This window comes from Oncorhynchus mykiss, chromosome 1, assembly GCF_013265735.2.
Source record: "Oncorhynchus mykiss isolate Arlee chromosome 1, USDA_OmykA_1.1, whole genome shotgun sequence".
NCBI classification, from domain to species: Eukaryota; Metazoa; Chordata; class Actinopteri; order Salmoniformes; family Salmonidae; genus Oncorhynchus; species Oncorhynchus mykiss.
The window spans coordinates 60024670-60040077 of NC_048565.1; the positions used below are offsets into that span (position 1 = coordinate 60024670).

The 15408-nt window shown below is 42.7% G+C and overlaps 1 protein-coding gene across 3 annotated transcripts in view; it reads right to left on the minus strand.

Moving 5' to 3' along the window:
- Positions 1-2548: 2548 nt before the first annotated feature.
- Positions 2549-15408, minus strand: part of LOC110525944 (mitogen-activated protein kinase 8) — a 37689-nt gene continuing 24829 nt past the window's right edge. The window contains exons 3-12 of one of the 3 annotated variants that reach the window (XM_036981284.1): positions 13965-14094; positions 13504-13562; positions 12951-13089; positions 7172-7337; positions 6432-6503; positions 5928-6110; positions 5721-5845; positions 5490-5553; positions 4943-5023; positions 2549-4594 (exon numbers count right to left, since the gene is read on the minus strand). In XM_036981284.1, coding sequence (XP_036837179.1) covers positions 4431-4594; positions 4943-5023; positions 5490-5553; positions 5721-5845; positions 5928-6110; positions 6432-6503; positions 7172-7337; positions 12951-13089; positions 13504-13562; positions 13965-14094 — 1183 coding nt within the window. In that variant the 3' untranslated portion in view covers positions 2549-4430. Of the gene's footprint in view, positions 4600-4942; positions 5024-5489; positions 5554-5720; positions 5846-5927; positions 6111-6431; positions 6504-6913; positions 6986-7171; positions 7338-12950; positions 13090-13503; positions 13563-13964; positions 14095-15408 lie in introns of all 3 variants that reach the window. The other 2 variants (XM_036981267.1, XM_036981276.1) reach the window with 2 other exon arrangements.

A 15408-nucleotide genomic window follows, 5' to 3' on the forward strand; every position in this document is an offset into this window, starting at 1 on the left:
AAAGTACAAAGACAACATACCTGAAGTTTTACTTGTTCATCCTCGATCATCTCCTTGTACTGGTGGTGGAGAGCATATCCATGCTGAAAGACAAAATCCAGAAAAGTTGTTTAAAACATGAATTCATTAATGTCATAAAGCTTGTTATTGTCTGTTGACTGCTACAGCTGCACTAAAATGCCCTGTACACACTTAACCTGCTTCCAGACCAACAATTGCCAACAATTCTAATAACTAACTAGATTTAGCTTCATAATTACCAGCTGGCTAGATGTAAATGGTATTAATCTAGCTAACCAGCTAGTTCAAGATGCAAAAAAGTGACATCTAAAATCCAATAGCTAGCTAGCTATTCAGCTATAATTTCATCGTTGCTAACTAGCTAGACAACTTAGTACGTATCCCTATGACGTAACATGGGGTTTGATAAGCACTCGCAGCACAGTGGCTATTTTCAGAAGCTAGATAGTTAAACATCACAAACTGGCAAACATGAAAAATAGTATTATCATGTTATGCATGCCTGAGCACATCAGCAATCACCATTAACAGCAGAACGCAACTGGCCACCTCAGCTACAGTAGCTTGCTTAACGTTGCCTCGTCCCATCTGTAAACAATGGTTCATTGTGGAACAGAGCAAGCTATAACGGTAAGTACAGTACCTGTAAGCAACTGTCTAACTGCCTAGCTATCTATATACACTACATGACCAAAAGTATATGGACACCTGCTCGTCGAACATCTCATTCCAAGATCATGGACATTAATATGAAGTTGGTCCCCTCTCTGCTGCTACAGAATAACAATCTCCACTCTTCTGGGGAGGTTTTCCAGTAGATGTTGGAACAAGAGCATTAGTGAGGTCGAGCACTGATGTTGGGCCATTAGGTCTGGCTCGTAGTCGGCGTTCCAATTCATTCCAAAAGTGTTCGATGGGGTTGAGGTCAGGGCTCTGTTCAGGCCAGTCAAGCTCTTCCACACTGATCTCGACAAACCATTTCCATACATACCTCGTTTTGTGCACCAATGCCTCCGTGTGATGAAACAGGAAAGAGCCTTCCCCAAACTGTTGCCACAAAGTTGGAAGCACAGAATTGTCTAGAATGTTGTGTTAAGATTTCCCTTCATTGGAACTAGCCCGAACCATGAAACACAGCCCCAGACCATTATTCCTCCTCCACCAAACTTTAAAGTTGACACAATGCATTGGGGCAGGCAGCGTTATCCTGGCATCCGCAAACCCAGATTCGTTCGTCGGACGGCAAGATGGTGAAGCGTGATTCATCACTCCAGAGAACCTATTTCCACTGCTCCAGAGTCCAATGATGGTGAGCTTTACAACACTCCAGCCGACACTTGGTATTGCGCATGGTGAGTGTAGGCTTGTGTGCGGCTGCTCGGCCATGGAAACCCATTTCAGGAATCTCCCCATTTAACTGTAAACTCTTACCGGTGTATGGATTATGATGATTCACTGCTTTAGCCACAGAAGACAGAGCTGTCGATACCAGCAGCTATATTCAGGACAACACTGGTATTGAAAGCTGCAGCTACACTTTACATAGTGCATGTAAAAATTAGTAAATCCAATGGCTCTTTCAAATATCCATGGTAGCAGAGAGCAGGATGTTCCATTTGACAGAGAAGCCTTGAGTGACAGAATGGACTCTCTTTCTTGTGAATGTCCCATCCCCAGCAACATAATAAAAAAAATCCCCATCCAAATCTGTCAGTTTAAGCTAGAGATATGTTTTTTTTGCATGGGCTGTGTCTCAATCCACCGCATCTGCCTATTGCGGATTTCCGCATCTGCGGGGGAAGGTGGCCGAGCTACAGCGGTGTTTGTCAGACCATATGACCACTCTATGGAGAAATGAGACTCTGACGAACACAATGGTGGTGTTTTGCTCCACGACCCACACAAGTGTCACGGGACTCGTCTGAAGTCGGTACCGTCTATGTGCCAACATCTGCCCGAACCGTTTGGGCTACAAACTAATGTGAGCCCACTTTTGTTCCCACGTTCGCGTAAACTGCATTGACGTTAAATGCTGCATACTGTATGTCGGCTCAATTACCTTTAAATGTCAAGCACGTTATAATCGCAGATATACAGTTGATTTGAATTAATCCCGGCCTTAATCTGTGTCTGGGAAACTTCCCCTGTGTGTGCTAGACTGTTAGTTATCACTTTAAAAATAGCCCTGTAAATGGTTACATTTGATACTTACTGAACTTACACTGTTAATTAAAATATCTACCTCAGGTGTTCCAAACATTCTAGGCTAAGAGATGCTGCATCTCTATTCCCGCTCTTGAATAATCCTCAGAACCACATAACTTTTCCCACGCCAGTTTCACCACACCACAGAAAAGTTTAGTGATTGTCGTTTCTGATTTTTTAAATGTACCTTGTTTATCATAGCGGTATCCGGTACATGTCCCAAAACTGACCAGACGCTAGTGAAAGCCTCCATTCATTTGTCAACATAAACAAATGTCCTTACAAGAAGTATGTGTTGAGAATAAAAACAATTCAAACATGATCAAATTCAACCCTTTATTTGCAGGAGTTGCAGGTTGACATTGTCTAACTTTTTCCAGTGTGTACATTAAGTCTGTAGTGAGGCCTTGTCCAGATCAAAAGGCTAAAATTTATACAACTGGCCTTTGCGGAAAACACCACGAAACCTGGGTTGCGCTCAGGAGGGTGAAACTTACTAGACGGATTCCACAGATTCCACTGAACGTTCCAAAGTATTGAGCCCTCCTGAACGCAGCCATGTTTCTGGTGTGTGATAGGCCTGACCACAGCCAGGGATGGGGCCCAGTTCCAAACATACACAGGTCATATAGGGATTGAACGTTGAGAAGAGGGGTGAGGGATCGGTTTGGAATCGAGCCATCAAATACGTCTTCATCTAGAAAAAGGAAAACATAGCTGGCGGCAAACCTTTTGAAACCCCTGGAGAACATCCATCTAGCATACAAATCAACCACTCACTACCTACTCTATAGTCTACAAATCATAGGTATTGCACATACACTGAAAATAAAACAAAAATAAATGTATATACATAGTACACATGGGTCGAATCAACATTGTCTCCCACGTCATCCCACATCATGGAATAGACATTGAATTGACGTCTGTGCCCAGTGAGTACGTACAATACTAGCAGTCTTCTAACATTGATAATTGTACATTTCCAAATAAATAAATAAAAAATAAAACTTTATTCACGTGTTTTTTTAAGACCGTTTGCTGTGGACTGTTATGTCAGTCAGAAACTCATATAGGCGAGGTAGTTAATGAAAACCAAGTCCTCTAACAGAGACGGCACAGAGAGAGGAGCTCAGGCGTACTAAGCTAACAAAACACTCTTCGAGTGCCTCAACAGCAGAGCGAGATAGAGAGGGGCTAAAAAAAAACGCAGACAACTGTAAGAGCACTTAAATCAAATTGAATGAATTAGGGCTAGGGGTTTTGCCTGGTCATGTAACCTGAGGAAAGACTCCTGGCCCCAACAATAAAACATAAGCAGCCAATTTGTCCCAAATTGGTCCCTTACCGCTACCCTTGGCCCCAACCCTTTGATGTTTGCAGAACTGTTCAGGTGTTTCTACTTATCCAGAACTACTACTACTGCAAACGTCGAAGGGTGAGGGACAAGCAGGAGGGACAGGGAGCAAATTGTAACTGGTTGAAGAAGTCAAGCAACAAAGAGGGGAAAGTGTCTAAAGTATTTGGGCCAGGTGATTTTATTGCCTTCCCATACTCCCATGTCTGCTCATTAACATTTGATAACAAAGCTATCTCCAGATCCAACACCCCAAAAAAACTTTACAATTACAGTCATATAATAAATAAAGAGATGTTCCATTACTAGAAAAAATAAAGGTGTAGCCATGACTCCAGAACACTACAGCTACGGGTAGGCAGAGTAACAGGGTGTCAAAATATTTTTTAGGATCCATTTAAATAGAGATGACCACTAAATACTAGAAAATAAAATATGTGTTTGTAAGGAAACACTTTCTAATAGAGAAAAGGGGGAAAAAGTTCCATCCACTGTGAGATCCAAAAGACTACAACTTACAGCATAGAAATACTGTACACAGCTTGGAGGGACAGAAGCTGACACAAGAAAATAAATAAATAAATATAATAATTTACAGCATGTACACAATCGGCAATACAGAATATAGGAGACAGAGAAATTAAAAGAAGCTGTACATTAAAAAAAAATGTTTTTAACAAAGGACCCTTAAGTGTCTCAAACTATGTATACTATGACAGGATGTGTAGGGCTGTGTCTGTGTGTGTCTGTGTGTGTGTGTGTGTGTGTGTGTGTGTGTGTGTGTGTGTGTGTGTGTGTGTGTGTGTGTGTGTGTGTGTGTGTGTGTGCGTGCGTGCGTGTACGTGTGTTATCTGCAGCAGGCCAGTGCTCCCAGGGAGGTGTGGCTGTCCAGGCTGATGTCCGTGTCAGAGGTCATGGTGGGGTCACTTGGCTCAGTCGACATGGAGGATACGTCATTGGCCGAGGAGGAGGATGAGGCGGGCTGAGGGGAGCTGTCAATCACTGCTGCACCTGTGCTGCGAGAAACACACAGGATGACTGATACACCTGTACTAGGTACTAGCACGCACATTTACAAACACACACACAAACACACACACTGTCCTGTAAGATACACCTGTGTGGCACACAACATAGGGTGCCGGAAGAGCCCCTCTGAGTCTGTAAGGGGTGCAGCAACCCCCCTACAGTATCCAACTACATAATTCACCTCCCTCCCATGAGTCAGATCTGCATGCTCTCTTTCAGTAACAGCATTTTACTTGTGGTGTTTTTCAAAGTGAAGATGTAATACAATAACAGCAGAGACCAGCTCACATAAGAACAATAAAAAACATCAGAAACAGTGTGTTAACTAACCTAAAGGAGGAGGTTGTCCTCTGATCACTCCATTCTGCTTGGTCCACTCGTCCCACTCATACACCTCCTTCCAGATCAGGTCTAGGAAGAGAGGGAAGGGAGGGAGGGAGGGAGGGAGAGAGAGAGACATTTGTCCTCATGACAAGTAACAAAACACAGAAATCATCACCGGGGGAAGATCATAAACACCCATTGGGGGGGGGGGGGGGGGGGGGGGGGGGGGGGGTCAGTATCAGTATGACCTCATCCTATTGGACCCTGACCCTGACAAAACCGGTGACAGTGGTATTTACACCCAGCCGTTGAACCTGGCCAGCTCTGCAGCATCACGTTTCACACCATAACATAACATGGAAAAGTCGTAAACCAGTCAAATGTCAACGTTACAGTGAAAATGTTGTCATGAAAAGTGAAAGCTCCTCTGGTACAATGGAACCAAAATGAAGTCCTAAAAGTGCAAACTCCAAGATAAATCGGGCATATACGTTCAAGTATTTCAAAGTTGTTGACATACGTATGTCTAGTGAAAAGTAGTAACGTCTCTAACCTTTCCACTCCTCCACCGTATGCTCTCGCTCATCCAGCTGCTTGTCTGTGATCTTTGGAGGGGGCTGAGAGGAAAAAGAAAGCAAAGGAAAGAGAGAAGAGAGGGAAGAAAGGTTCATCCCTACATCAAACCATTGACCGTAGTTCACTCTTCTGACTAGGAGTGTCAACCGTTTCAGTCCAATTCCCAAGTTTCCCCTACAATAGATCATACCACTTGTTAAACACTTACTGCCTCCACTTCTGCTGGGTCGTACCACACGTTGATATAGGGGTGTTTCAGAGCCTCGTCCACCGAGATCCTCTTAGACGAGTCAATCACCAACATCTTAGACAGCAGGTCTCGGGCCTGGCTCGCTGGGATGGAGAGAAAATATAGTTCAGACCAGCAGATGCATACACACAAACCCTACCCACACACATTCTCAGTCTCCAGTACCTTTCAGTTTGTTGTGTTCTGAGTCTGCAGGGAAGAGGACATCCGGGAAGAGTTTGTCGAAGCTGTATCCTGCGTAGCGCGGTCGGTTCTCAACATACGTCCTCACTGATTGGTTGAGCTTCATCAGGAACTCCTGGGGCGGAGTCCCGAGCTGCTCTATCACTTTGTTCCACTGGTCAATGTCTGAGCGGGTGGAGTTAGGGAAAGAGCACACACAGATTTCTCCAACAAACACACACTTTTACTTTGTTAGAGAACTACTTCGCCAGAACTATCCCTATGTTCTAGAACTATCTGTATGTGCCGGCAGAAGCTGAGGTGATTATTGGGGAGGGAGGATGGGAGCATGGCTGTACTTGGATATGGTGGATATGGTGGATATGGTGGTGGGTGGAGAGCAAAAGCGGTGCGCTATAGAGCAGTGGTTGATGGTATGAACATGGTAAAAAAAAACACACAGGCAGGATTTTAAAAATTATATCATGGTAAAAGAGGAAAGGATACGGTCAGTGCCTGGGAACAGCACACTACCTCTGACCATCTCAGCCACAATACAGCCCACTGACCACACGTCCACTACACGATGAATGGAGAGATGACATGCAAGCACAACGGAGAGGGGGGGAGGATGAAGAACAGAGGAAGGAAATGAGAGAGTAAAGAGTTTATGGATTACCCCAAAAAAATGGATATCGCAAATAAATCAGATGAATGAAACAGAAGACGGAAAGAGTGATACATCTGATGAATTGAAGGAGAAGCATTGAATGAGTACATTGGGTAAATGAGAGTGAGAGTGGATGCAGCATGAAGAATCTGCAAGTCTCGAGCGGCGGAGCCCTCTGTCAAAATGGGAAGGAAGAAGCGGGAAATCAGTGAGATTCCTTTTCCATCTCGGAAACTGAAGAGAAATAGCTCCGCAGAGGTGGCAAACTGTTTTATTACTTAATAAGGAGGTGATTCACAGCCAGAAGCACTAAGGATACAGTCCCTTCCTGGGAACAGGATTTTGTGACGGACCATTTCTGCCAGAATACACCCCACAGACCATATGTCCACTGTTTACAACATGGAGAAGAGGAGGGGAGGGGGGTGGAGACACAGAAACAAGCTAATTAGATTTTACCCGTTAATAAAGAGACCATTGTTTCTGCAGTGGTGGTAAACGCATACAATTGTTATGGGTAGAATAAATATTTGATTTCTTGATCAATTTATTCATTGTTTGATTGACAGGTACTGACCGTTGGCCTGGTAGCCCATCCCCAATATGACCTCTGGTGCTCTGTAGTATCTGGTCACTACATAGGGGGTCATCAGTAAACCTGTAGCCGCTGTTCGAGCCAAGCCAAAGTCCAAGATCTTTAATGTACAGTCTGACTTCACCACAATGTTACTGGGCTTCAGATCCTAGAGGAGGGACAAAGAGAGATCAATATCATCAACGTTGTCATCATCATCATCAATAGCAGGGCCAAAACTGTCATTAAGCGACTTATCAGCTGCACACCACAATTTGGGGGGGGGGGGGGGTGTAGCCTGGGAAGTGTGTTCCAGGGCATTTTTTACTAAAATATTCTGGCCGACAGAATCTCCATCAGAGAGCATTATTGCATTCTTGGCAATATGTTTTCTCTATTATGTCTCCCGACCCCTCCTGTCTCAGCCTCCAGTATTTACGTTGCAATAGTTTATGTGTCGGGGGCTAGGGTCAGTCTGTTATATCTGGAGTATTTCTCCTGTCTTATCCGGTGCCCTGTGTGAATTTAATCTCTCTCAATTCAATTCAATTCAATTCAATTTGCTTTATTGGCATGACGCAACAGTTTACATATTGCCAAAGCTTATTTTGGATATTTACAATATAAAAATGAGAATCAAAATTGTCAACGGGACAACAGTAACAACAATAACCAAGTGTCAAAATAACCATACATTCAACAATAACAATAAGCATACAGTAGAGTACATGTGCAGGTTGATTGGTCTGTCAGACACTGTCCCTCAACTTATGGCAGGCAGCAATGTAGTGCGCTGCCAAACCACAGCTCTCTGCGTCCTCCCCCAACAGGACGGGTAGCCTACTCTCATCAGAGAGGTCTTTGAAACCTTGAATAAGGGTTTCAAATTTGGGGAAATTACACTCTTTCCTGACATTTTGCCAGGAAATGCAGCTCCGTCTCAGGTTCTGCTGTTGTGCAGTGGTTGTACAGCCTTTCCTCTACAGGGAGCCAGGTTTTCCTGTGTCTACCCTTCTCAATGGCAAGGCTGTGCTCACTGAGCCTGTACTTTGTCAAGGTTTTTGGTTTTGATCAGTAACCATAGTCAAATATTTAGCCACAGTGTACTGTCGAATTAGGGCAGGATAGCACTGCATTTTGCTTTGTGTTTGTGCTTGTGTTTCCCAATAAGCAATATAGTTTTGTTTTGACTGTGTTGTAATTTGGTTTATCCTGATTGATTGGATGTTCTGGTCCTAAGGTTTCAGTGTGTTAGTAGAACAGGTCTGTGAACTCAGCCCCAGGAGCAGCTGGATGAGGGGACTCTTTTCTTTGCTCAGCTCTTAGCATTGCAGGGCTTGGTAGTGATTTGAGAGGGGGTCACTGTATTTTAGATGTTTCCAAATCTTAATTGCTCTTTTTTGGCTTTTTATTGTTAGTGGATATTGGCCTAATTCTGCCCTGCATGCATTGTTTGTAGTTTTCCTCTGGACATGTAGGATAATCTTACAGAACTCTGAATGCAGGGTTTCAATGGGGTGTTTGTCCCATTTGATGAAATCTTGTTTTGCAAGTGGACCCCACACCTTGCTGCCATAAAGTGCAATTGGTTCAATGACATATTCAATTAGTTTGAGCCAAATTTTAATAGGTATTTCAATTTGAATTAGCTTTTTAATGGCGTAGAATGACCTGCGTGCTTTCTCTCTCAGTTCATTCACTGTCTCATTAAGGTGTCCAGTTGAGATTATTTTTAAACCTAAGTAATTGTAGTGTGTGCAGTACTCTATATATTTTGTACCAATTGAGAACTTTGGTCTAATTCCCTGAGATCTGGATCTTCTCTGGAAAACCAGTATTTTAGTATTTTGGGGTTTACTGCCAGGGCCCAGGTTTGGCAGTACTGCTCTAGCAGGTCCAGGCTCTGCTGTAGGCCATGTGCTATGGTCATCTGCGAAGAGTAGGCATTTAACTTCTGAATTGTGGAGACTAACAACAGGGGCTGAGGATTTTTCTAGAATAGTGGCCAATTCGTTGATGTAAATATTGAAGAGTTCAGGGCTCAGATTGCAACCCTGACAAAGGCCCCGCCCCTGGTTAAAGAATTCTATTATTTTCTTGCCAATTTTAATGCTGCACGTATTGCCAGTATACATTAATTGAATTATGTCATATGTTTTACCCCCTACACCACTTTCATTAACTTTGTAGAACAGTCCTGTATGCCAAATAGAATCAAATGCTTTTCGGAAGTCGATAAACACATTTGAAACACTCACACACATCGTTCCAAGACTCACATTCCCTATATCTATCACTGAAATGCAGGGTTGATATGGTCTTTCATTCCATTTTTGATTATCTATAAACTACATGTCTAAACTATTATCTTGGTATTATGTTGGTGGACATGTTTATCTCTCAGGGTGTGTAGGGTGTAAATATGATCAGTTGTGCGATGTTTTGGTATAAATCCAATTTGGCTTTTACTCAAGACATTGTTCTTATTTAGGGAGTTTAGAACTCTTACATTTATAATACTACAGAAAACCTTCCCCAGGTTACTGTTCACACAAATGCCTCTGTAATTTTTAGGGTCAAATTTGTCTCCATTTTTAAAGATTGGGGTTATGAGTCCTTGATTCCAGATGTCAGGGAAATAACCTACACTCAAATTAAACAGTAATTAATATAGCCAATTGAAACTTTGTACAAGTGTTTGAGCATCTCATTTAGGATGCCATCAGGTCCGCATGCTTTTTTAAATTAGAGAGCCTGAAGTTTCATATAGAGCTCCTGGTCAGTAAAATGGATTTATTTAGTCCTTTATATCTTTTTCTAATTCATTCAACTTCTCATGAATTTTCTCTCTCTCTCTCTCTCTCTCTCTCTCTCTCTCTCTCTCTCTCTCTCTCTCTCTCTCTCGGAGGGAGGAGGAGGAGGACCTGAGCCCTAGGACCATGCCTCAGGACTACCTGGCCTGATGACTCCTTGCTGTACCCAGTCCACCTGGTCGTGCTGCTGCTCCAGTTTCAACTGTTCCGCCTGCGGCTATGGAACCCTGACCTGTTCACCGGACGTGCTACCTGTCCTAGACATGCTGTTTTCAACTCTCTAGAGAAAGCAGGAGCAGTAGAGATACTCTGAATGATCGGCTATGGAAAGACAACTGACGTTCACTCCTGAGGTGCTGACCTGTTGCACCCTCTTCAACCACTGTGATTATTATTACTTGGCCCTGCTGGTCATCTATGAACATTTTAACATCTTGGCCATGTTCTGTTATAATCTCCACCCGGCATAGCCAGAAGAGGACTGGCCACCCCTCATGACCTGGTTCCTCTCTAGGTTTCTTCTTAGGTTCCAGCCTTTCTAGGGTGTTTTTCCTAGCCACTGTGCTTCTAGGCTGGGTTTCTGTACAGCACTTTGTGACATCCGCTTATGTAAGAATTTTATAAATACATTTGATTTATTGATTGACTGATGGTAAGGGAACATAAACAATGAGAGCGACAGATGGGGGACATTAGTGAAGCTACGTAGGAGTATTGGAGTGGCGTCAACATAATATATTATAAAACCGTCAGCATCCATTTCCCTCACCATATTAACAACAGTAATGAGTCACACCATTTTAACTACAATAGTATAGTGAGTCATCTTTCTCAGATTTGCATGTATGCTAGCAGCTTAGTAGTATTACATACAAACCAGTTACAGTGTTATAGAATCAAGATTATTCATTGGGATTTTCCCATTCTTGTCTAAGGTGTACAGTTGAAGTCGGGAAGTTTACATACGCGTATGTTGGAGTCATAAAAACAAGTTTTTCAACCACTCTACAAATTTCCTGTTAACAAACTATAGTTTTGGCAAGTCAGTGAGGACATCTACTTTGTGCATGACACCAGTCATTTTTCCAACAATTGTTTACAGACAGATGATTTCACTTATAATTTACTGTATCACAATTCCAGTGAGTCAGAAGTTTACATACACTAAATTGACTGTACCTTTAAACAGCTTGGAAAATTCCAGAAAATTATGTCATGGTCTTAGAAGCTTCTGATAGGCTAATTGACATCATTTGAATCAATTGGAGGTGTACCTGTGGATGTATCTCAAGGCCTACCTTCAAACTCAGTGCCTCTTTGTTTGACATCATGGGAAAATCAAAAGAAATCAGCCAAGACCTCAGAAAAAAATGTAGACCTCCACAAGTCTGGTTCCTCCTTGGGAGAAATTTCCAAACGCCTGAAGGTACCACGCTCATCTGTACAAACAGTAGTACGCAAGTATAAACACCATGGGACCACGCAGCCGTCATACCGCTCAGGAAGGAGACGTGTTCTGTCTCCTAGAGATGAACGTACTTTGGTGCGAAAAGTGCAAATCAATCCCAGAACAACAGCAAAGGACCTTGTGAAGATGCTGGAGGAAACAGGTACAAAAGTATCTATATGCACAGTAAAACGAGTCCTATATCGACATAACCTGAAAGGCCACTCAGCAAGGAAAAGCCACTGCTCCAAAACTGCCATAAAAAAAGCCAGACTACAGTTTGCAACTGCAAATGGAGAAAATGGAGAAATGTCTTCTGGTCTGATGAACCAAAAATAGAACTGTTTGGCCATAATGACCATCGTTATGTTTGGAGGAAAAAGGGGGAGGCTTGGAAGCTGAAGAACACCATCCCAACCGTGAAGCACGGGGGTGGCAGCATCATGTTGTGGGGGTGCTTTGCTACAGGAGGGACTGGTGCACTTCACAAAATGACGGCATCATGAGTGATGAAAATTATGTGGATATATTGAAGCAACATCTCAAGACATCAGTCAAGAAGTTAAAGCTTGGTCGCAAATGGGTCTTCCAAATGGACAATGACCCCAAGCATACTTCCAAAGTTGTGGCAAAATGGCTGAAGCACAACAAAGTCAAGGTATTGGAGTGGCCATCACAAAGCCCTGACCTCAATCCTATAGAAAATTTGTGGGCAGAACTGAAAAGGCCTGCGTGAGCAAGGCCTACAACCCTGAAGCTTGTCAAAGGCTGCCCAAACCATTTGACCCAAGTTAAACAATTTAAAGGCAATGCTACCAAATACTCACTGAGTGTATGTAAACTTCTGACCCACTGGGAATGTGATGAAAGAAATAGAAGCTGAAATAAATAAGTCTTGTTACTATTATTCTGACATTTCACATTCTTAAAATAAAGTGGTGATCCCAACTGACCTAAGACGCGGAATTTTTACTTGGATTAAATGTCAGAAATTGTGAAAAACTGTATTAAATGTATTTGGCTAAGGTGTATGTAAACTTCCGACTTCAACTGTACCTGCTCCATTGCTCCAAATATGTTTCCCAAATGGCACCCTATCTATCCCTCCCTATACAGTGCACTACTTTGACCAGAGCCCGGGAATAGGGTGCCATTTCAGATGCAAACACAGTTAATTAGAGCAGAAGCAGTGTTTAGATCATTAGCAGGTTCCTCTTGATCTCCTGTGGATGTAGCCAACATCAAAGCTCTGACATCATCACCTACTCTTTGTGGAGGAGTTACTGTAATCAGAGCTTTGGGCTTACTTTTCCTGGAAATACAAAAATACCCCAGAATTTGTAATGACGAGCTACAAATTATAATGATGAGCTACATTATTGCTACATTATTAGCCTAGTGTTACCCTGAGCCATACCCTGTGTCTACCTGTTAGCTAAGTGTTAGCACGTACAGCATGAGCCGATCCCTGTGTCTACATGTTAGCTTAGCGTTAGCGTGTATGAGCCAGCATGAGCCTTACCCTGTGTATGATGCCGGCATTGTGGAGGTGTTTGATGCCACACAGCATCTGGTACAGCAGGTAGGACAACCTCTCATGGTCCAGCTCCATCTGAATCACCTGGCACAGGTTGGCATCCATCAGCTCCATCACAATGTATCTACACAGGTAGGAAGTGAGATGAGAATATGCACACAAATGCTCGTACACATAACGGTACACATACGGGCACACACACATAGGCGCAAACACACACACAAACAGGAGCGGGCGCACACACCCTCCTCGTGAGGTAACTGTGGAGCCGGCTGGATGGCTTGAACAGAGAGAGCTGACATGTATGCATAAATAAGACCTTATAGATGCCAAGTCTTGGTCATGATGTGGTTTCAGTTTTTTTTAGCTGGCAGAGAGATTTCACACAGTTATTCTGGTAATGGCCGAGTCATTCTGCCACTGATGACAGACAGGCCTGTTCAAAAGGTCCTCCCTATGTCTTAATTCCTAACAGCAAGTAACCATTTTACACTGTCAAAGGTTGATCATGTTATTCGACACCAATTAATGTACTTACACATCTGCAAATTCTTCTAATGATTTTTGTGGGCTGAATACGTTTAATAAGCCAATGATCTGTAGAGGTAACATAAGCACATAAACACAACAACATTAAGTCATACAGGTTGCTTGCTAGATTAGTTTCCTCAATGTAAGAAAACACAGTCCACATGTTTGTAATCAATTCAATTTCAAATGTATTATACAATAAAACAATAAAAAGTCCCTGGATGCTGATTGACTGAATCCGCGTTCTAGTCCTCCGTATATTCACAATATAAGCTACCATGGCAAATGCCTGTTTACTGTTCTATCTCTCTGAGTATCATTGCGCATTCATAACATATTATTCCTACTGTTCCTGTCCAGCCAGGCCAATCATAAACATAATCGAGCATTATTGTCATAGAGTCTCATCTAGAATATAATCGGAACAGCAGGAAGAAGTCGTTGACCAGTGTTGCTCGGCAGACTTACATTTTTGTGATTGACACATTTCATTAACACCAGTTCTCTGTACGCTCGCTTGGCGTGCGTCTGGTTCTGGAACGGCCGACTCAACTTCTTAATAGCCACATTTCTCTCAAGGTTGTGGTCATACGCTGAACTGAAAGTCAAGACAAAGAACATGGTAATACATGAACACATCTGCGACAATGGCGTGATACAGACTGTGGTAAATAGGAATTTAAATGGATGTCTGATTGGTGTTTCTTTTCATTGGGTATTTTACTGCATATGACCTTGAAACATAACCTAAAATGAGGACACTGTCCAAATGAATGAATTCCATGGTTCATTTTGCCATTGATGGACCAGCTTTGGCATTAGCCTTGGTCCATTGATTCAGCACCAGAGTGTTTAGACAAATTCAAACATCGGGGTACTTTGGTATGTAGCTCTGAATTGTATGTTACCTTGGAAACCAATTTCATCTCAAATAAAAGTATTTCATTGGGGCTAAATAAAATAAAATATATCTCAAGCAAAAAGGATTTGGAAACAATAAACTGCAACACTTCATTTTGCATCGCATCGTTTACTACCTGGCACAAACCACTGTTCAAACATTAATGAAGTAGTATATGACTGGCAGAAAAAAACTAAGGGGAGGAAAAAATACCCAATTGTCATACTTGAGTAAAAGTAAAGACACTGTACCTTAATAGGAAATGACTCAAGTAAAAGCAAAAGTCAACCAGTAAAATACTACTTGAGTAAAAGTATAAAAGTATTTGGTTTGAAATATACTGAAGTATCCAACGTAAATGTAATTTCAAAAATGTACTTAAGTAGCAAAAGTAAAAGTATAAATCGTTTGAAATTCCTTATATTAAGCAAAGCATTTGGCACAATTGTTCGTGTTTTTTTTTTTTAAATGTACGCATAGCCAGGGACACACTCCAACACAGACATCATTCAGAAACAAAGCATTTGTGTTTAGTGAGTCGTCAGATCAGAGGCAGTAGGGATGAGTGTGTGAATTGGACCATTTCTGTCCTGCTTTCAAAATGTAATGAGTACTTTTGGGTGCTGGAGGGGCCTCCCGAGTGGCACAGTGGTCTAAGGTTCTACTAGCTGATTCGAGTCCAGGCTCTGTTGCAGCAAGCAATTGGCCCAGTGTCGTCTGGGTAAGAGGAGGGCTTGGCCGACAGCGACTCCTGTGGCGGGCCGGTTCCAGTGCATGCTGACATTGTCGCCAGGTGTTTCCTCCGACACATTGGTGCGGCTGGCTTCCGGGTTAAGTGGCCATTGTGTCAAGAAGCAGTGTGGCTTGGCTGGCTTGTGTTTCGGAGGATGCATGGCTCTCGACTTTCGCCTCTCCCGTGTCCGTATGGGAGTTGCAGCGATGGGACAAGACTGTAACTACCAATTGGATACCATGAAAAAGGGGTAAAAAAAAAACTAACTTTTAGGTGTC